We start from the raw sequence: 12,340 nt of genomic DNA, 5'->3' as shown, positions 1-12,340 counted from the left end.
CCATTACAGATGGTTGTGAGCCACCATGTGGTGGCTGGGAATTGAACTCAGGACCTCTGGAAAAGCAGTCAGTGCTCTTAACCACTGAGCCATCTCTCCAGCCCCGATTTAAGAATTTTTAAGATGAAATTTATTGTGTCATGAATGTGAACAAGACAGGATGGCTCCAGGTGGCCTCTGGGGCTTTAACTGACAGCCGGCCGGACATTCATGGCTTGGCTTTGTTTCCTCTCAGTCTTTCCCCTTTTCCTGTTTTGCTTTGTTGTGTTTTGAATAGGCTAGCCCATGTGTAGCCCAGGCTAGCCTCAAACTCACTGTGCAGACAACAGTAACCTTGGACAGCTCCTCCTGGCGCCACTTCCCCAGTACTGAGATCATACCACTGGACCACCATGTCGGCTTGGTTCTGTTGTCTCTTCTGTGGACATCCTTTTCAGGGGGGTGTCTCCTCCTAGGGGCGCTGATTGGTCCTGTGCGGCCACCCGACCAGCTCGGCAACCTCAGAGGTGAAAGCAGCCTTTCAGTTTTCAGTTGAATGACTTATTTCAATAACAATAAAAAACTTTTAAAAAGGCCTAATACACAAAAGTCCACAGATCTTCTGTTGTTGGTAGTGAGGTTTTCGTTGTTGCTGGGTTTTGTTTGTTTGTTTGTTTTGACTCAGGGTCTCACTATGTAGCCCTGGCTATCCTGGAATTTGTTCTCTAGATCAGCAGGCCTGGAAGTCAATGAGATCGCCCTGCCTCTGCATCCCAGCCATGAGCCACCACGGCCTGGCTTTTTCTTCCTACTTGAGACAAGGTCCCCCTGTAACTCCAGCTTGTTTCGAACTTGCTATGCAGCATAGGATGGCTTCAGAGTTACAGCAATTCTCCTGCCTCAGACTCCAGAGGGCTGGGATTTTAGTTCTGAGTGACCACATTTGGCTCTCTCAATGCATTTCACAAAGCTAACATAGCCACACAGCTTCCTAGTGGATGAAGAAGTGAGCAACTTCCTAGCGGCCTGTCCCTGGCAAGCGTAGTCACCGATCATGACCGACTTCCTACCATGGCTGCTTCTGAAGTTTTCACAACGGCGCTATAGGTAGTAGCTTCTTTTGCTCCATATTAGTTGTGTGAGATTCACACACATTGTCACACTCTTGTCATTTTGCATGGGCCGAGTTCATCCCTTTGTGTGGAGGAGACATTACTCCTCTTTAATGGATGTTTGGATTGCTTCTGACCTCTTGATTCTGTGAACAGGATGGCTCAGAATATTTTTACTTGGGATTTAGGTAAAGGTGAATACACGATCCTATTGGCTGTGGGATTACTGGGTATTAGTGGCTCCTGCCCCAATGGCTGTGGGTTTGCACTTTAACCATCACTGTCTCAACATTCTAGATGCTTCTGAAATCTGTGTTAACATATATTAATGTTGGTCTCTTCATTGTAGCCATGTGGTACCCACGGTAGCATTGCATTGTGGTTTTAACTTTAATTTTCTTGGTAACTCCTTACACTGATCTTACTATATCATTATCTTTAAGAAAGTACCTATTTTATTTAGGGCCAGTCATGGTGATGCACACCTTTACTCTTGGCACCATGAGGCGGAGGCAGGCAGATCTCTGTGAATTCCAGATCTAACTGTAGGACAGACAGAATTACATAGAAAAGGGCTACTCTTCCAGAGGACATGAGTTCAATTCCTAGTACTCACCTCAGGTGTTTCAAAATCACCTCTAGCCAGGCGTGATGATGCAGGCCTTTAATCCCAGCACTTGGGAGGCAGAGGCAGGCAGATTTCTGAGTTCGACTCCAACCTGGTCTACAAAGTGAGTTCCAGGACAGCCAGAGCTACACAGAGAAACCCTGTCTCGAAAAACAAAAAACAAAAAAAAGTATATGTACATATGTGTATATATTATTTTATATATATATATATATATACATATATATGTATATATGTGTGTATATATGTGTATATATATATATATATATATATAATAAACAAGTGTTTCAGGTTTAGGGGGCCAAACTATAGTCTCTGGTACCTCATCCTGTCTGTGGCTCCTGCTATCTTGTGACCACTCAGTGAGTGTGGACCAAAACAAGATGGCCACCTCAGAGGCAGTGTGAGTGAGTGGGGTGAGTGGGTGTGACTGGGCCAGGCTGGCCTCGAACTCACAGAGACCTGCCTGCCTCTGCCTCTGCCTCTTGAATGCTGGTATTCATGGCACCAAGTCCCCATTTTAGCATGGGGTGGGGCTTGGCTTCGGATTGGACTCAGATTTCACGCATGCTAGGCAAGCCTGCTACCAGTCCTGAGATTGGATGATTTCGGTTTTAGCTGCCAAGTTAACTGTGTTTAAGCACCTTGGGGACGAGAGAGACTTGGGGGGGGGGGGAGTGGAGAGAGGGGTCACATGAGCTGATAAGCAGAGGAGGAAGCGGTCGGTCGATGCCTCACCACTCTCTGTTCCTACAGAATTCACCCACGCAGGGCAGGGCGGACTGATTGAAGAGCCCACAGGCGATGAGCTGCCAACCAAAAAGGGGCGGAGGAACCGGTTCAAGTGGGGCCCCGCATCCCAGCAGATCCTGTTCCAGGCCTACGAGAGGCAAAAGAACCCCAGCAAGGAAGAGCGGGAGACCTTGGTGGAGGAGTGTAATAGGTTAGCATGGTCGAGGCTAAGCCGGGGAAGGGAACTCGTCTCTGGGTCCTCAGGGGGCCTCAGCATCCTTGAGAACTCTTGGTGTTGAATCCTCCGCTCATCTGAGCAACACTTCCGGGTCCATTCATCTCATTTCATCTCCTCTACAGCCCTATGGCTACTTGTTCTCAGAGAGGCTAAGTCATTTGCCCGAGGTCACACAGCAGAGCTGGTATTGTAATCCAGCCCTAGGGTAGACCCCACATCCCATACTGTCTTCCCTCCTCTGAGCCTGATCTGGAGGCTCACGGGGTGCCATCTTTGCAGGGCGGAGTGCATCCAGAGGGGTGTGTCACCATCGCAGGCCCAGGGCCTAGGCTCTAACCTTGTCACGGAGGTGCGCGTCTACAACTGGTTTGCCAACCGGCGCAAGGAGGAAGCCTTTCGACACAAGTTGGCCATGGACACGTATAACGGGCCTCCACCGGGGCCAGGCCCGGGCCCTGCGCTGCCTGCTCACAGTTCCCCAGGCCTGCCCACAACCACCCTCTCTCCCAGTAAGGTCCACGGTGAGTGCTGTGGGGTAGGGAAGCTGGGATAGGAGGTGAAGAGGAGAAAGGGGGGGGGCGGGTGGAAGAGTGAAAGGGGCTTTTACAGCTGCCACAGCCACCAGAAAAATGCTATGCACTCCACCAGCTCCACCCTTTCCATGCTCACCACTCCACCCCACCCATCCACCTCATTTCTTCCACTCCAGTTTTACACACACACACACACACACACACACACACACACACACACACTATTTCATCTCCTCCCCCTGTGCTCAGTTCACAGTTGCGCACTCCGCCCACCTCACTTAGGTGGATCCGCACTGGCTCATACCACCCTGCCCACTCTCTGACGAGGATGCCGAGGATGCCTGTCCCTGTGGTCCAACCTGGGCCAACCTGCTCTATTCAACCTAACTCACCTCTGGCTACTTCAGTGCAACACAATTCCCTTTGGATCTACTCAATCAAACCATTTCAGTTCAACTTAATTGTGCTCAAATCATAGTTTTAACCCAACCAATTCCCATCCAAACCATCCCGTTTGACCAAACCAATTCCACAGAATCCAGTTCATTTTACATAGTCCTTGGTGCCCGGGAATTGGGGCCGGGACTTCTTGTTGACAGGTATATAGCATTCACCTCTCATCCGTGCACATAGATGATTATGATACCCGATATATCGTAATCCCAATGTGGACACGTACACTGTATTGGCTGAGGCTTGGTGACAAGGAGAAAAACCTACATGTGTTCAGCACAGGTGTGAACTTTCTTTTTTCTCCCAAATATTCTGATTCAACAATTGATTGAATCTGAGGATGTGGGCTGGAGAGATGGCTCAGAGGTTAAGAGCACTGACTGCTCTTCCAGAGGTCCTGAGGTCAAAACCCAGCAACCACATGGTGGCTTACAACCATCCATATCTAGACCTGATTCCCTTGTCTAAAGACAGCTACAGTGTACTTACATATAATAAATAAAATAAATCTTAAAAAAAAAAGAAGAAGAAGAAGAAGAAGAAGAAGCCGGGCATGGTAGCACATGCCTTTAATCCCAGCACTCAGGAGACAGAGGCAGGCGGATTTNTGAGTTCAAGGCCAGCCTGGTCTACAGAGCGAGTTCCAGGACAGCCAAGGCTATACAGAGAAACACGGTCTCAAAACAAACAAACAAACAAAAAGAATCTGAGGACCTGGTGCCCTCGGATGAGAGGCTGACTGGAAAGCTCGGTTCGATTTGATTTTGTTCAGCAAAGCAAAAACTCAGTCTAGTGCAACTCATTTCTGGTCCTATTTAAGGAGATTTCATTTAATTTGGCCAATCTTGGTCCATTCTGCTCAACTCAGTTTATTTCCATTTAGTTCTCTGAGCCCCGATTGGGCTCAGCCCCATTGTTCTTTGAATGTCTTCTGCACAGAAGGGGACATGCCAAGTAGTGAGGGGTGGGGGGAAACGACACAGTGCCATGTATTAAAAGAGCTGGAAGCAGCTAGCATAGGAGGAAAGATGGGGTGCCAAGCTGAGCAAACCAGTAGGCTCTGGTGTGGTAAGGTCTGTGGGACTGGAAAGTGGGGTGCTGACATTGCTCCCCACTCTAGGCGTGCGGTTCGGACAGTCTGCAACCAGCGAGGCAGCCGAGGTGCCCTCCAGCAGCGGAGGTCCCTTAGTCACAGTGTCTGCAGCCTTACACCAAGTATCCCCCACGGGCCTGGAGCCCAGCAGCCTGCTGAGCACTGAGGCCAAGCTGGTGAGCGAGCGCCCCTCCCCCTCCCTGTCCTGAGCGCAAACCCGGCCCCCCCCCCCCCCCCCCCCCCCCCCCCCCCCCCCCCCGCCCCACTCTCTGTGGCAGCGAGACAGGATGAGGACACTCCAGCCCAACTTGGTTTACCCGCACAGGTCTCAGCCACAGGGGGTTCCCTGCCTCCTGTCAGCACCCTGACAGCACTGCACAGCTTGGAGCAGACATCTCCGGGTCTCAACCAGCAGCCACAGAACCTTATCATGGCCTCGCTGCCTGGGGTCATGACCATCGGGCCCGGGGAGCCTGCCTCCCTGGGACCCACGTTCACGAACACGGGTGCCTCCACCCTGGTTATCGGTAAGTGGGTGGCGTGAGTGGGGCTCCTGTGCCTTGGGCGGAATCTGGGATCTGGAGTGAGCTACTGGGACTCATGGGTCCATCCACACGGCATCCACTTTCTGAGAGCCTGTGGCTAGGCACCCATGATGCTAGACAGTAACCACTAGCATAGTGTGGAAATTACCAGACATCAGTCTGAGAAGACAGTGGAACTTTGCTCAGTTGTGTAAGAAACAGGGAGATGCTAGAACAGGGGAGCACAGACCTAAGCCCAGGGCTTTGCCACTACCACGGAACCCCCAGTACGACAGACTGACTGCCTTTCCCACTGGGCCAAATGAGGAGCTAAAGTCCTGCAGAATGACTTTTCAAGGCCACTTAAACGTGTGCCAACCTCTCCCCTTCCTCTTCTCAGAGCCTGAGAAGGAGGGGTAGTGTCCCTCCGAGGCCCTGGGCTGGGTCTGAGGAGACCCCGTGCAGGAGTGGGAGTTGGGGGGAGGCTCAGCTGACTCCTGTCTGTCCTGCCCAGGTCTAGCCTCCACTCAGGCACAGAGCGTGCCCGTCATCAACAGCATGGGGAGCAGCCTGACCACGCTGCAGCCGGTCCAGTTTTCCCAGCCTCTGCATCCGTCCTACCAGCAGCCTCTCATGCCCCCCGTCCAGAGCCACGTGGCCCAGAGCCCCTTCATGGCAACCATGGCCCAGCTGCAGAGCCCGCACGGTGAGCATCCCTCACGCTGGCCTGGGAGAGGTGGGCTACAGCTTGGCTGGTAGGCAAAAGATGCGGCAGGTAGCAGGTGCTGTGGGCTGCAGGTATCTATGGGCCACCAACCTGTTTGTGTGTGTGTGTGTGTGTGTGTGCGCGCGCGCGCGCGCACCGGAGCTTGCGTGTGAACTTTTCACTGTGCGCGATGATGGCGTCCGGTCCCGGGGGTAAAGTGCAGGCCACACAGCCTTTTCTCTGAAACCCTTGGGGCTCTGCGCGCACGTTAATTAATGACTTTGCCACGTTTGGAAAGCTGGCTTGTGGCTAGATCGTGGAGTACAGACTACTCCCAGTCCCCTTGGGCTTCACTGCCCACAGAACAGTTCTTTCTGCAGTAAAAGACAGACCCACTACATGAAGTAGATTAACGACTCATGTGGGGTAGGGGTGGGGCGGGGTGAACAGCTCAGTCAGTAAGTGCTAAAGAGCAAAGTTCCATCTTTCAGAATCCACGGAGGGTGGAGCGGAGGAGGGGAGAGGGACGGGATGGGACGTTGGGGGGTGTGGAGAGGAAGGACATGGTGCTGTGTGCTTCTTGTAATCCCAGAGCCAAGGAGACAGACAGACCGGCAGCCCCTGGGCTTGTGCTAGCCAGTCTGGCCTACTTTGTGGACTCCAGGCCCGCTACTGGGAGAACCTTCGGGGGTTCTACTGGCCTCTCATGCTTACACTTGTATATAGACAAGACACATGCAGGCATGCACGCGCACACGCACACATCTACGCACGCTCACGCAGCCTCGTGTATGTCAGATCTGCATAAGGCTGGCCACAGATGGGTTGTGGGACCGACCTTATGCAAAGTTTTGGGTTCAGACTTGTGGATCTCTGTATGGCTGGAGGCTATGGACTTGTGGGCCAGCGTGAGGCTGACAGCATGGATGTCTCTGTGTGTGTGTGTGTGTGCGCTCTGCTTTTGGCTGAATTCCTGGGACAGCATGCTGTGGCTATGTGCTTGGCAAGTGTCTGGGTCTCTTGGGGAGGCTAGCGGTGAGACTTGGAGGCACGTGTTGGAGGTGCCCTGGAGGTACAGGTATTGCTGGCCTCTGCCCGCTCACCTACATGGAAGCCACCAGCCCTTCCCCCAGGGGCCTGTATTGTGCAACAGCACCTCCCCGGCCCTCATGCTGGCGACCCTGCTCCCTCTGCACAGCGTCAGATACTGAGAGAGTCCCTGCGCTCAGTACAACAGCACCGCTTGCATCTAAGGCAGCGGTATCCGTGTCTAATGCCCTGCCCGTACTCATGCAGCTCGACGCCTCTGCTTCTACATAGCTGGAGTTGTGTTCTGCCTGGGGCAGTCGGGGGAAACAAGCACAGAAAAACCAGTACGCAAAATGAGGGGGAGTTAGTGCAGGCCCTCCCCTCGCCCCGCCCCCGGCCCCGCCCCTCCCCATCCGGCTTAGCTGTGCAGGTCCCTGTAATGGGAAAGATGTGGGTCTCTCCCATCTGGATCACCAACTATTCGCCATTGGGGTGTTTATCAGGCTTCATGCCCACTTCCCATAGGGCACTCACCCCCGAAGCCTCCGGGGAAGGAAGGGCCCAGGGAGTCACAGCTCTGTGTGTCTCCTCCCAGCCTTATACAGCCACAAGCCTGAGGTGGCCCAGTACACGCACACCAGCCTGCTCCCGCAGACCATGCTGATCACAGACACCAACCTCAGCACCCTTGCCAGCCTCACACCCACCAAGCAGGTAAGGCCCTGCCTCCCGAAGCCCCGCCCCACGGGGGGGCTGCCCGCTCCCGTGTGCACGGGCTCAGGGGGTATTTATTCTGGTTCCCTAGGTCTTCACCTCAGACACAGAGGCCTCCAGTGAGCCTGGGCTTCACGAACCACCCTCTCCAGCCACCACCATCCACATCCCCAGCCAGGACCCGTCGAACATCCAGCACCTGCAGCCTGCCCACCGGCTCAGCACCAGTCCTACAGGTGAGCGGTCTGGGGTCTCCCAGGAGTATGTAGGTGGTATGTGCAATGGGTCGGGGGCAGATGGGAAGTGCTTCTGCCCGTTGTATGTGGTGCCTGTGGAACGCCAAGCAGTAGTTTGGGATCTCTGTATGTGCGTGCATATATTATGCATGTGAGTGTACAGGTGTTCTACACACACATGCACAGGCCAGAGGAGGTTGTTTCGTGTTTGTTTGTTTGGTGGTTTTTCGAGACAGGGTTTCTCTGTGTAGCCCTGGCTGTCCTGGAACTCACTCTGTAGACCAGGCTGGCCTCGAACTCAGAAATCTGCCTGCCTCTGCCTCCCAAGTGCTGGGATTAAAGGCATGCGCCACCACTGCCCAGCTGTTGATTCAGAATGTGAGGCTCTGCTTTCTCCCCCTGGAGCATCCCTAAGAGATGGGCAGGTGGGGTAGGGGTTGGAGGGGACTTGGCCGATAGCTAGTGACCTCGTTTGCTTCTGCAGTGTCCTCCAGCAGCCTGGTGTTGTACCAGAGTTCTGACTCCAACGGGCACAGCCACCTGCTGCCATCCAACCATGGTGTCATCGAGACTTTTATCTCCACCCAGATGGCCTCCTCTTCCCAGTAACCATGGTGACTGCCTCCCAGCAACTGGGTGCCCAGAGCCTGCACTGAATGCACAGGGGGTGAGGAGGGCTGCACTGCCCGGAGGATATCTGAGCCTGCCATGCCACCTGACACGGGCTGCTGGCTGCTGTAGTGAAGTCTACGCTTCACTGACACAGCTGCTCCTCCATCATCAGGAAAGGATGGCTCTGAGGTGTCTCAGCCTGAGAAGCAAGCCTCAAGGAGCTGGAGGATGGACGGCCCAATCTGGGCAGTATTTTGGACTATCATCCCTGCTGTTTAGAACAGAAAATTTAATGCTTGGGACAGAAGGGGGGAAACTTGTGGTGCTGGCATACCCCAGTCAGAGCCTGCAGGCTCTCAAGGACCCACACAGATCAATACAGCTGCCTGCTGTCTCCTGGGCCTCCCCAGGCCATTCCACCCTGTACCAGAGATCCACATGCCTGTTTGGGGATTTCCCATGCAGCTCTTCTGCTAGGCTCGAGAGCTGAGGGGAAGCCACTCGGGGCTCTCCTAGGCTTTCCCCTACCAAGCCATCCCTTCTCCCAGCCCCAGGACCTCACTTGCAGGCCATCTATTCCCTTGGATGTGTCTTATGCCAATTTGGCACCTTGCCTCCACTAGAACAGGGCTCTGGTTGTTACCCCTGTTCCTTAAGGCCTGCAACTCGTGCCAAGGCCACACCCTGGGCAATCCGCTCCTCTGCCTGTAGGGCCCTGACAACTTCCTTTCTGGTGTGAGGGAGGGAAGGAGACCTGCAGAACTCAGAAGTCAAGGCCTGGGCAGTGTCTAGTGGAGAGAGTATGGAGACCAGCAGAGAGAAGCCACCTAAGCGGCCTGGGGGCTGACAGCCATTCTGAGGAATCCTGGGTCCCCGGCAGCCCAGGGAAACACATCACACTTGACTTTGTCTCCTCGGGCCTATTCAGCCGGCTCCCCCGTCCGTCGGCCTGGAAAGAGCCAGTATCCCGGGACTGCAGCTTACAGCCGACCATGGGCGAGCCTGTATGTTTATTTAACTTTTAGTAAAGTCGGTAAAAAAGCGTGTGGAAGCTTCCTGACTATCCATTAGTGGCCAGGAGGGAAGGCAGAATGAAGAACCGCACATCTTTTTGTTTAACTGGAAATGAGGTGACTCTGCCTGAATCTCTGTGTCCTCGTTACTGCAAGAAACCTGCCCAGTAGTCCAAGTGTGCTACCATTCCCTGGAGTCCCAAAGCTGGGGTGACGGAGGGTATCTGGGTGTGGGTGGATGGAGCCACATGTGGTTTTTATATACGATGCCCCCTTAACATTCGGCACAGAGGAGGCAGCTCAGTGGCCTGATGCCTGCGTGGTAAGTGGGATGCCCCTGGTTTGATTCCCTGGCACTGACGGCTCGGTGGTGTAACCGCACAGGAGGCAAACCGGGAGACTCTTCCAGACAATAAGACAAAAAGGATCGGCACCGACCAGGGCAGGGCTAGCGTAGGTCTTGGGCCACGTGAGAATTTATTTTCCTTTTTCTCTTCCTTGGGGCCATGCACCCAAGCCTGCATGCAGCCTACCACTAAGCAGGTGCTCGGCCTTCTGGCACCTGACTGTCAGTGATGGACTTACCTGGGTCATTAACAAATCAGCATGTTACAGACAGATGTGGGGACAGGAGGAGGAGGTGGGGACATCTTCCCTTCTTTTCCAGACAATGTTACTAAGTCTGTGTGGGCTGGGGGAGAGGTACAAATGTTTTCCGGGGCCTCGGCAGCGTGGAGACCCCTGCCCATCATTCTCAAGGACAACTGTCATGCGAGGCTGCGCAGGCTGGGGAGATGGATGCTCTGAGATTCAGTCTAAAAGCCGGGCAATGTTCTGGGACCACAATTGCGTTCCAGCCTTACGCAGGCCTCTCCCCATACACCCACTCCTTTTGCTTGGACTCTTAGCAAACCCACCTAAAGTCACCCTTGGGCAGTCAGTGCGGGAAGCTGAAAACTGGGAGTGAGGCTTGGCTCTGCCCTAACTCCACGGGCACCTGATCCTCAGGGCTGGTGGCCACCGGACCTCCAGCCTGGGGTCAGTTCTCAGGCTTCGCCACTGCACACTCTGCTGGTGGGCACAGGGCAGCCTCTCTGGCTTTCTTGGTCTTCTTCTTCTTTTTCTTCTTTTGGGTCCCAAGCGACACCGGGTCCCCAGTGACACCGCCTGCCTCCTTTACCTTTCCCAGGCCTGGGGCTGCAGCCAGGCCGGCGTTGTCCGCCTTCTTCTTGCCTTTCTTTTTCAACTTCTTCTTCTCCTCGGCCTCCTCCTCGGCCTTGGCAGGGCAGTGTATGGCTGACTCCTGGAGAATGTCTGAAGCCGACACAGCTGCCTCCCGGCACCGCTGAAGTTCCTCGTCACTGTCCTCACTGTCACCATGGCGAATAGTCGGGTTAGCTGGACGGGTCTCTGAGCTGCCTGGTCACCTCCGGACCAGAGGGAGGCAGCCAAGTAGCTCAGGCTTCTCTGTTTGTCAGTCACATGATTGCACTAAGTACCCTAACCCTCTGAGCCTTAGCAGTGTCATCTACAATGAGGGCCCCGACAGTGCCCAACCCTCACAGAGCTTCTCAGGAGGCAAGGATGATAAAGGTGGGATTCTGGCCCAAGATGGCTGCTCATGAAAACCATGGGATCCTTCGCTCCCCCTGAGAAGACGCTGTGCCTTCCTGCTGGGGGAACACTTTGCCCTATTATCTGATGATCTCGTGCTCAGTCTGAGCCTGACTGGGGTTGCTTAGCTATTCCTCAGGCTCGGCAAGGAGAGGTCACGAGCTCTTACCTGGAGCTGGAGGGCTGGCGCTTCCGGCAGGGTCTTGGAGAGGCTTCCTTCTTATGCTCTCCGGGGACAGATGTGAAGAAAAGGCGGAACCCTAAGACACCACAGGACAGAGCCAGCAGTCAGTAAGGCAGACACTGCCCTTCCCCCAGGTGCTAAGGATGCAGCCAGTCTTCAGGTGCTTAGACCTCACTGCCGTGTGTGTGTGTGTGTGTGTGTGTGTGTGTGTGTGTGTAAACTGAAGCTGATCTGAAGCAAGGCTCACTCGCCCTCCTGTGGAGCCAGAGGCTGGGGTTTGTGGGGCACAGACCGGCTGCCACATCCGGACAGTGAGCTTCAGGGGCTTCTGTTTTGGGACAGGATTTCTCTGTGTATCCCTGGCTGTCCAGAAACTAGCTATACAGACCAGGGTGGCCTTGAACTCACAGAGACCCACCTGCTTCTGCCTCAAGTGCAGGGATTAAAAGCACCACGTGCTTTTACCCAGCTTCCAGGGGCTTCAGAAATCTGCACTTGAGTCTCCCTTCCCAGCAGTGGCCTCCAAAAGGGCCCACGTACGGGACAGGACCAGAGAGAGCGGGAGGGAAAGACTGGGAGCCAAAATGCCACAGGCGCCAGGGCAAGTGGGGGATCTCAGAGCTAGCTCATCCCGGGAATGGGGTGCTGTGGTTCCCACTTCAGTGTGGGGACGGCAGATGCAAGGGGAAACCTGCTCCACAGGGCTGCTGGCCACAGGCACACAGGGGCATCTCTGCAGGGCAGCACTGGTCTGCACTCTAAGGACTCACCGCCCTCCTCCTTCGCCGCCTGCTGCGCCTTTGCCGCCTGCTGCACACGTGCCTTTTGCGACTTCTTCCATACTTCTGCGATGGCAATGGAGCTGAGGGAGAGGAGGCGCCCGACCAAGGATGACATTTTGGGTAACAACAATTGAACGACTTTTTTTTTTTTTTTTTTT

The 12,340-nt window shown here is 54.3% G+C and overlaps 2 protein-coding genes across 2 annotated transcripts in view; one reads left to right on the top strand and one right to left on the bottom strand.

Moving 5' to 3' along the window:
• Hnf1a (HNF1 homeobox A) overlaps window positions 1–9,629 on the top strand; it is a 22,208-nt gene extending 12,579 nt beyond the window's left edge. The window contains exons 3-10 of the mRNA XM_021186705.1: window positions 2,476–2,662; window positions 2,969–3,210; window positions 4,796–4,944; window positions 5,094–5,295; window positions 5,807–5,998; window positions 7,623–7,741; window positions 7,833–7,977; window positions 8,462–9,629. Of these exons, the coding sequence (XP_021042364.1) occupies window positions 2,476–2,662; window positions 2,969–3,210; window positions 4,796–4,944; window positions 5,094–5,295; window positions 5,807–5,998; window positions 7,623–7,741; window positions 7,833–7,977; window positions 8,462–8,586 (1,361 nt within the window). The 3' untranslated portion in view covers window positions 8,587–9,629. The remainder of the gene's footprint in view (window positions 1–2,475; window positions 2,663–2,968; window positions 3,211–4,795; window positions 4,945–5,093; window positions 5,296–5,806; window positions 5,999–7,622; window positions 7,742–7,832; window positions 7,978–8,461) is intronic.
• The window catches only part of C23H12orf43 (chromosome 23 C12orf43 homolog), a 7,054-nt gene continuing 3,972 nt past the window's right edge, over window positions 9,259–12,340 (bottom strand). Inside the window, exons 3-5 of the mRNA XM_029533856.1 lie at window positions 12,171–12,262; window positions 11,386–11,476; window positions 9,259–10,972 (exon numbers count right to left, since the gene is read on the bottom strand). Of these exons, the coding sequence (XP_029389716.1) occupies window positions 10,642–10,972; window positions 11,386–11,476; window positions 12,171–12,262 (514 nt within the window). The 3' untranslated portion in view covers window positions 9,259–10,641. The remainder of the gene's footprint in view (window positions 10,973–11,385; window positions 11,477–12,170; window positions 12,263–12,340) is intronic.

Source organism: Mus pahari, chromosome 23, assembly GCF_900095145.1.
Source record: "Mus pahari chromosome 23, PAHARI_EIJ_v1.1, whole genome shotgun sequence".
Classification (NCBI taxonomy): domain Eukaryota; kingdom Metazoa; phylum Chordata; class Mammalia; order Rodentia; family Muridae; genus Mus; species Mus pahari.
Note: the sequence above shows the minus strand (reverse complement) of the source record. Positions and strands in the feature narration are given on the sequence as shown.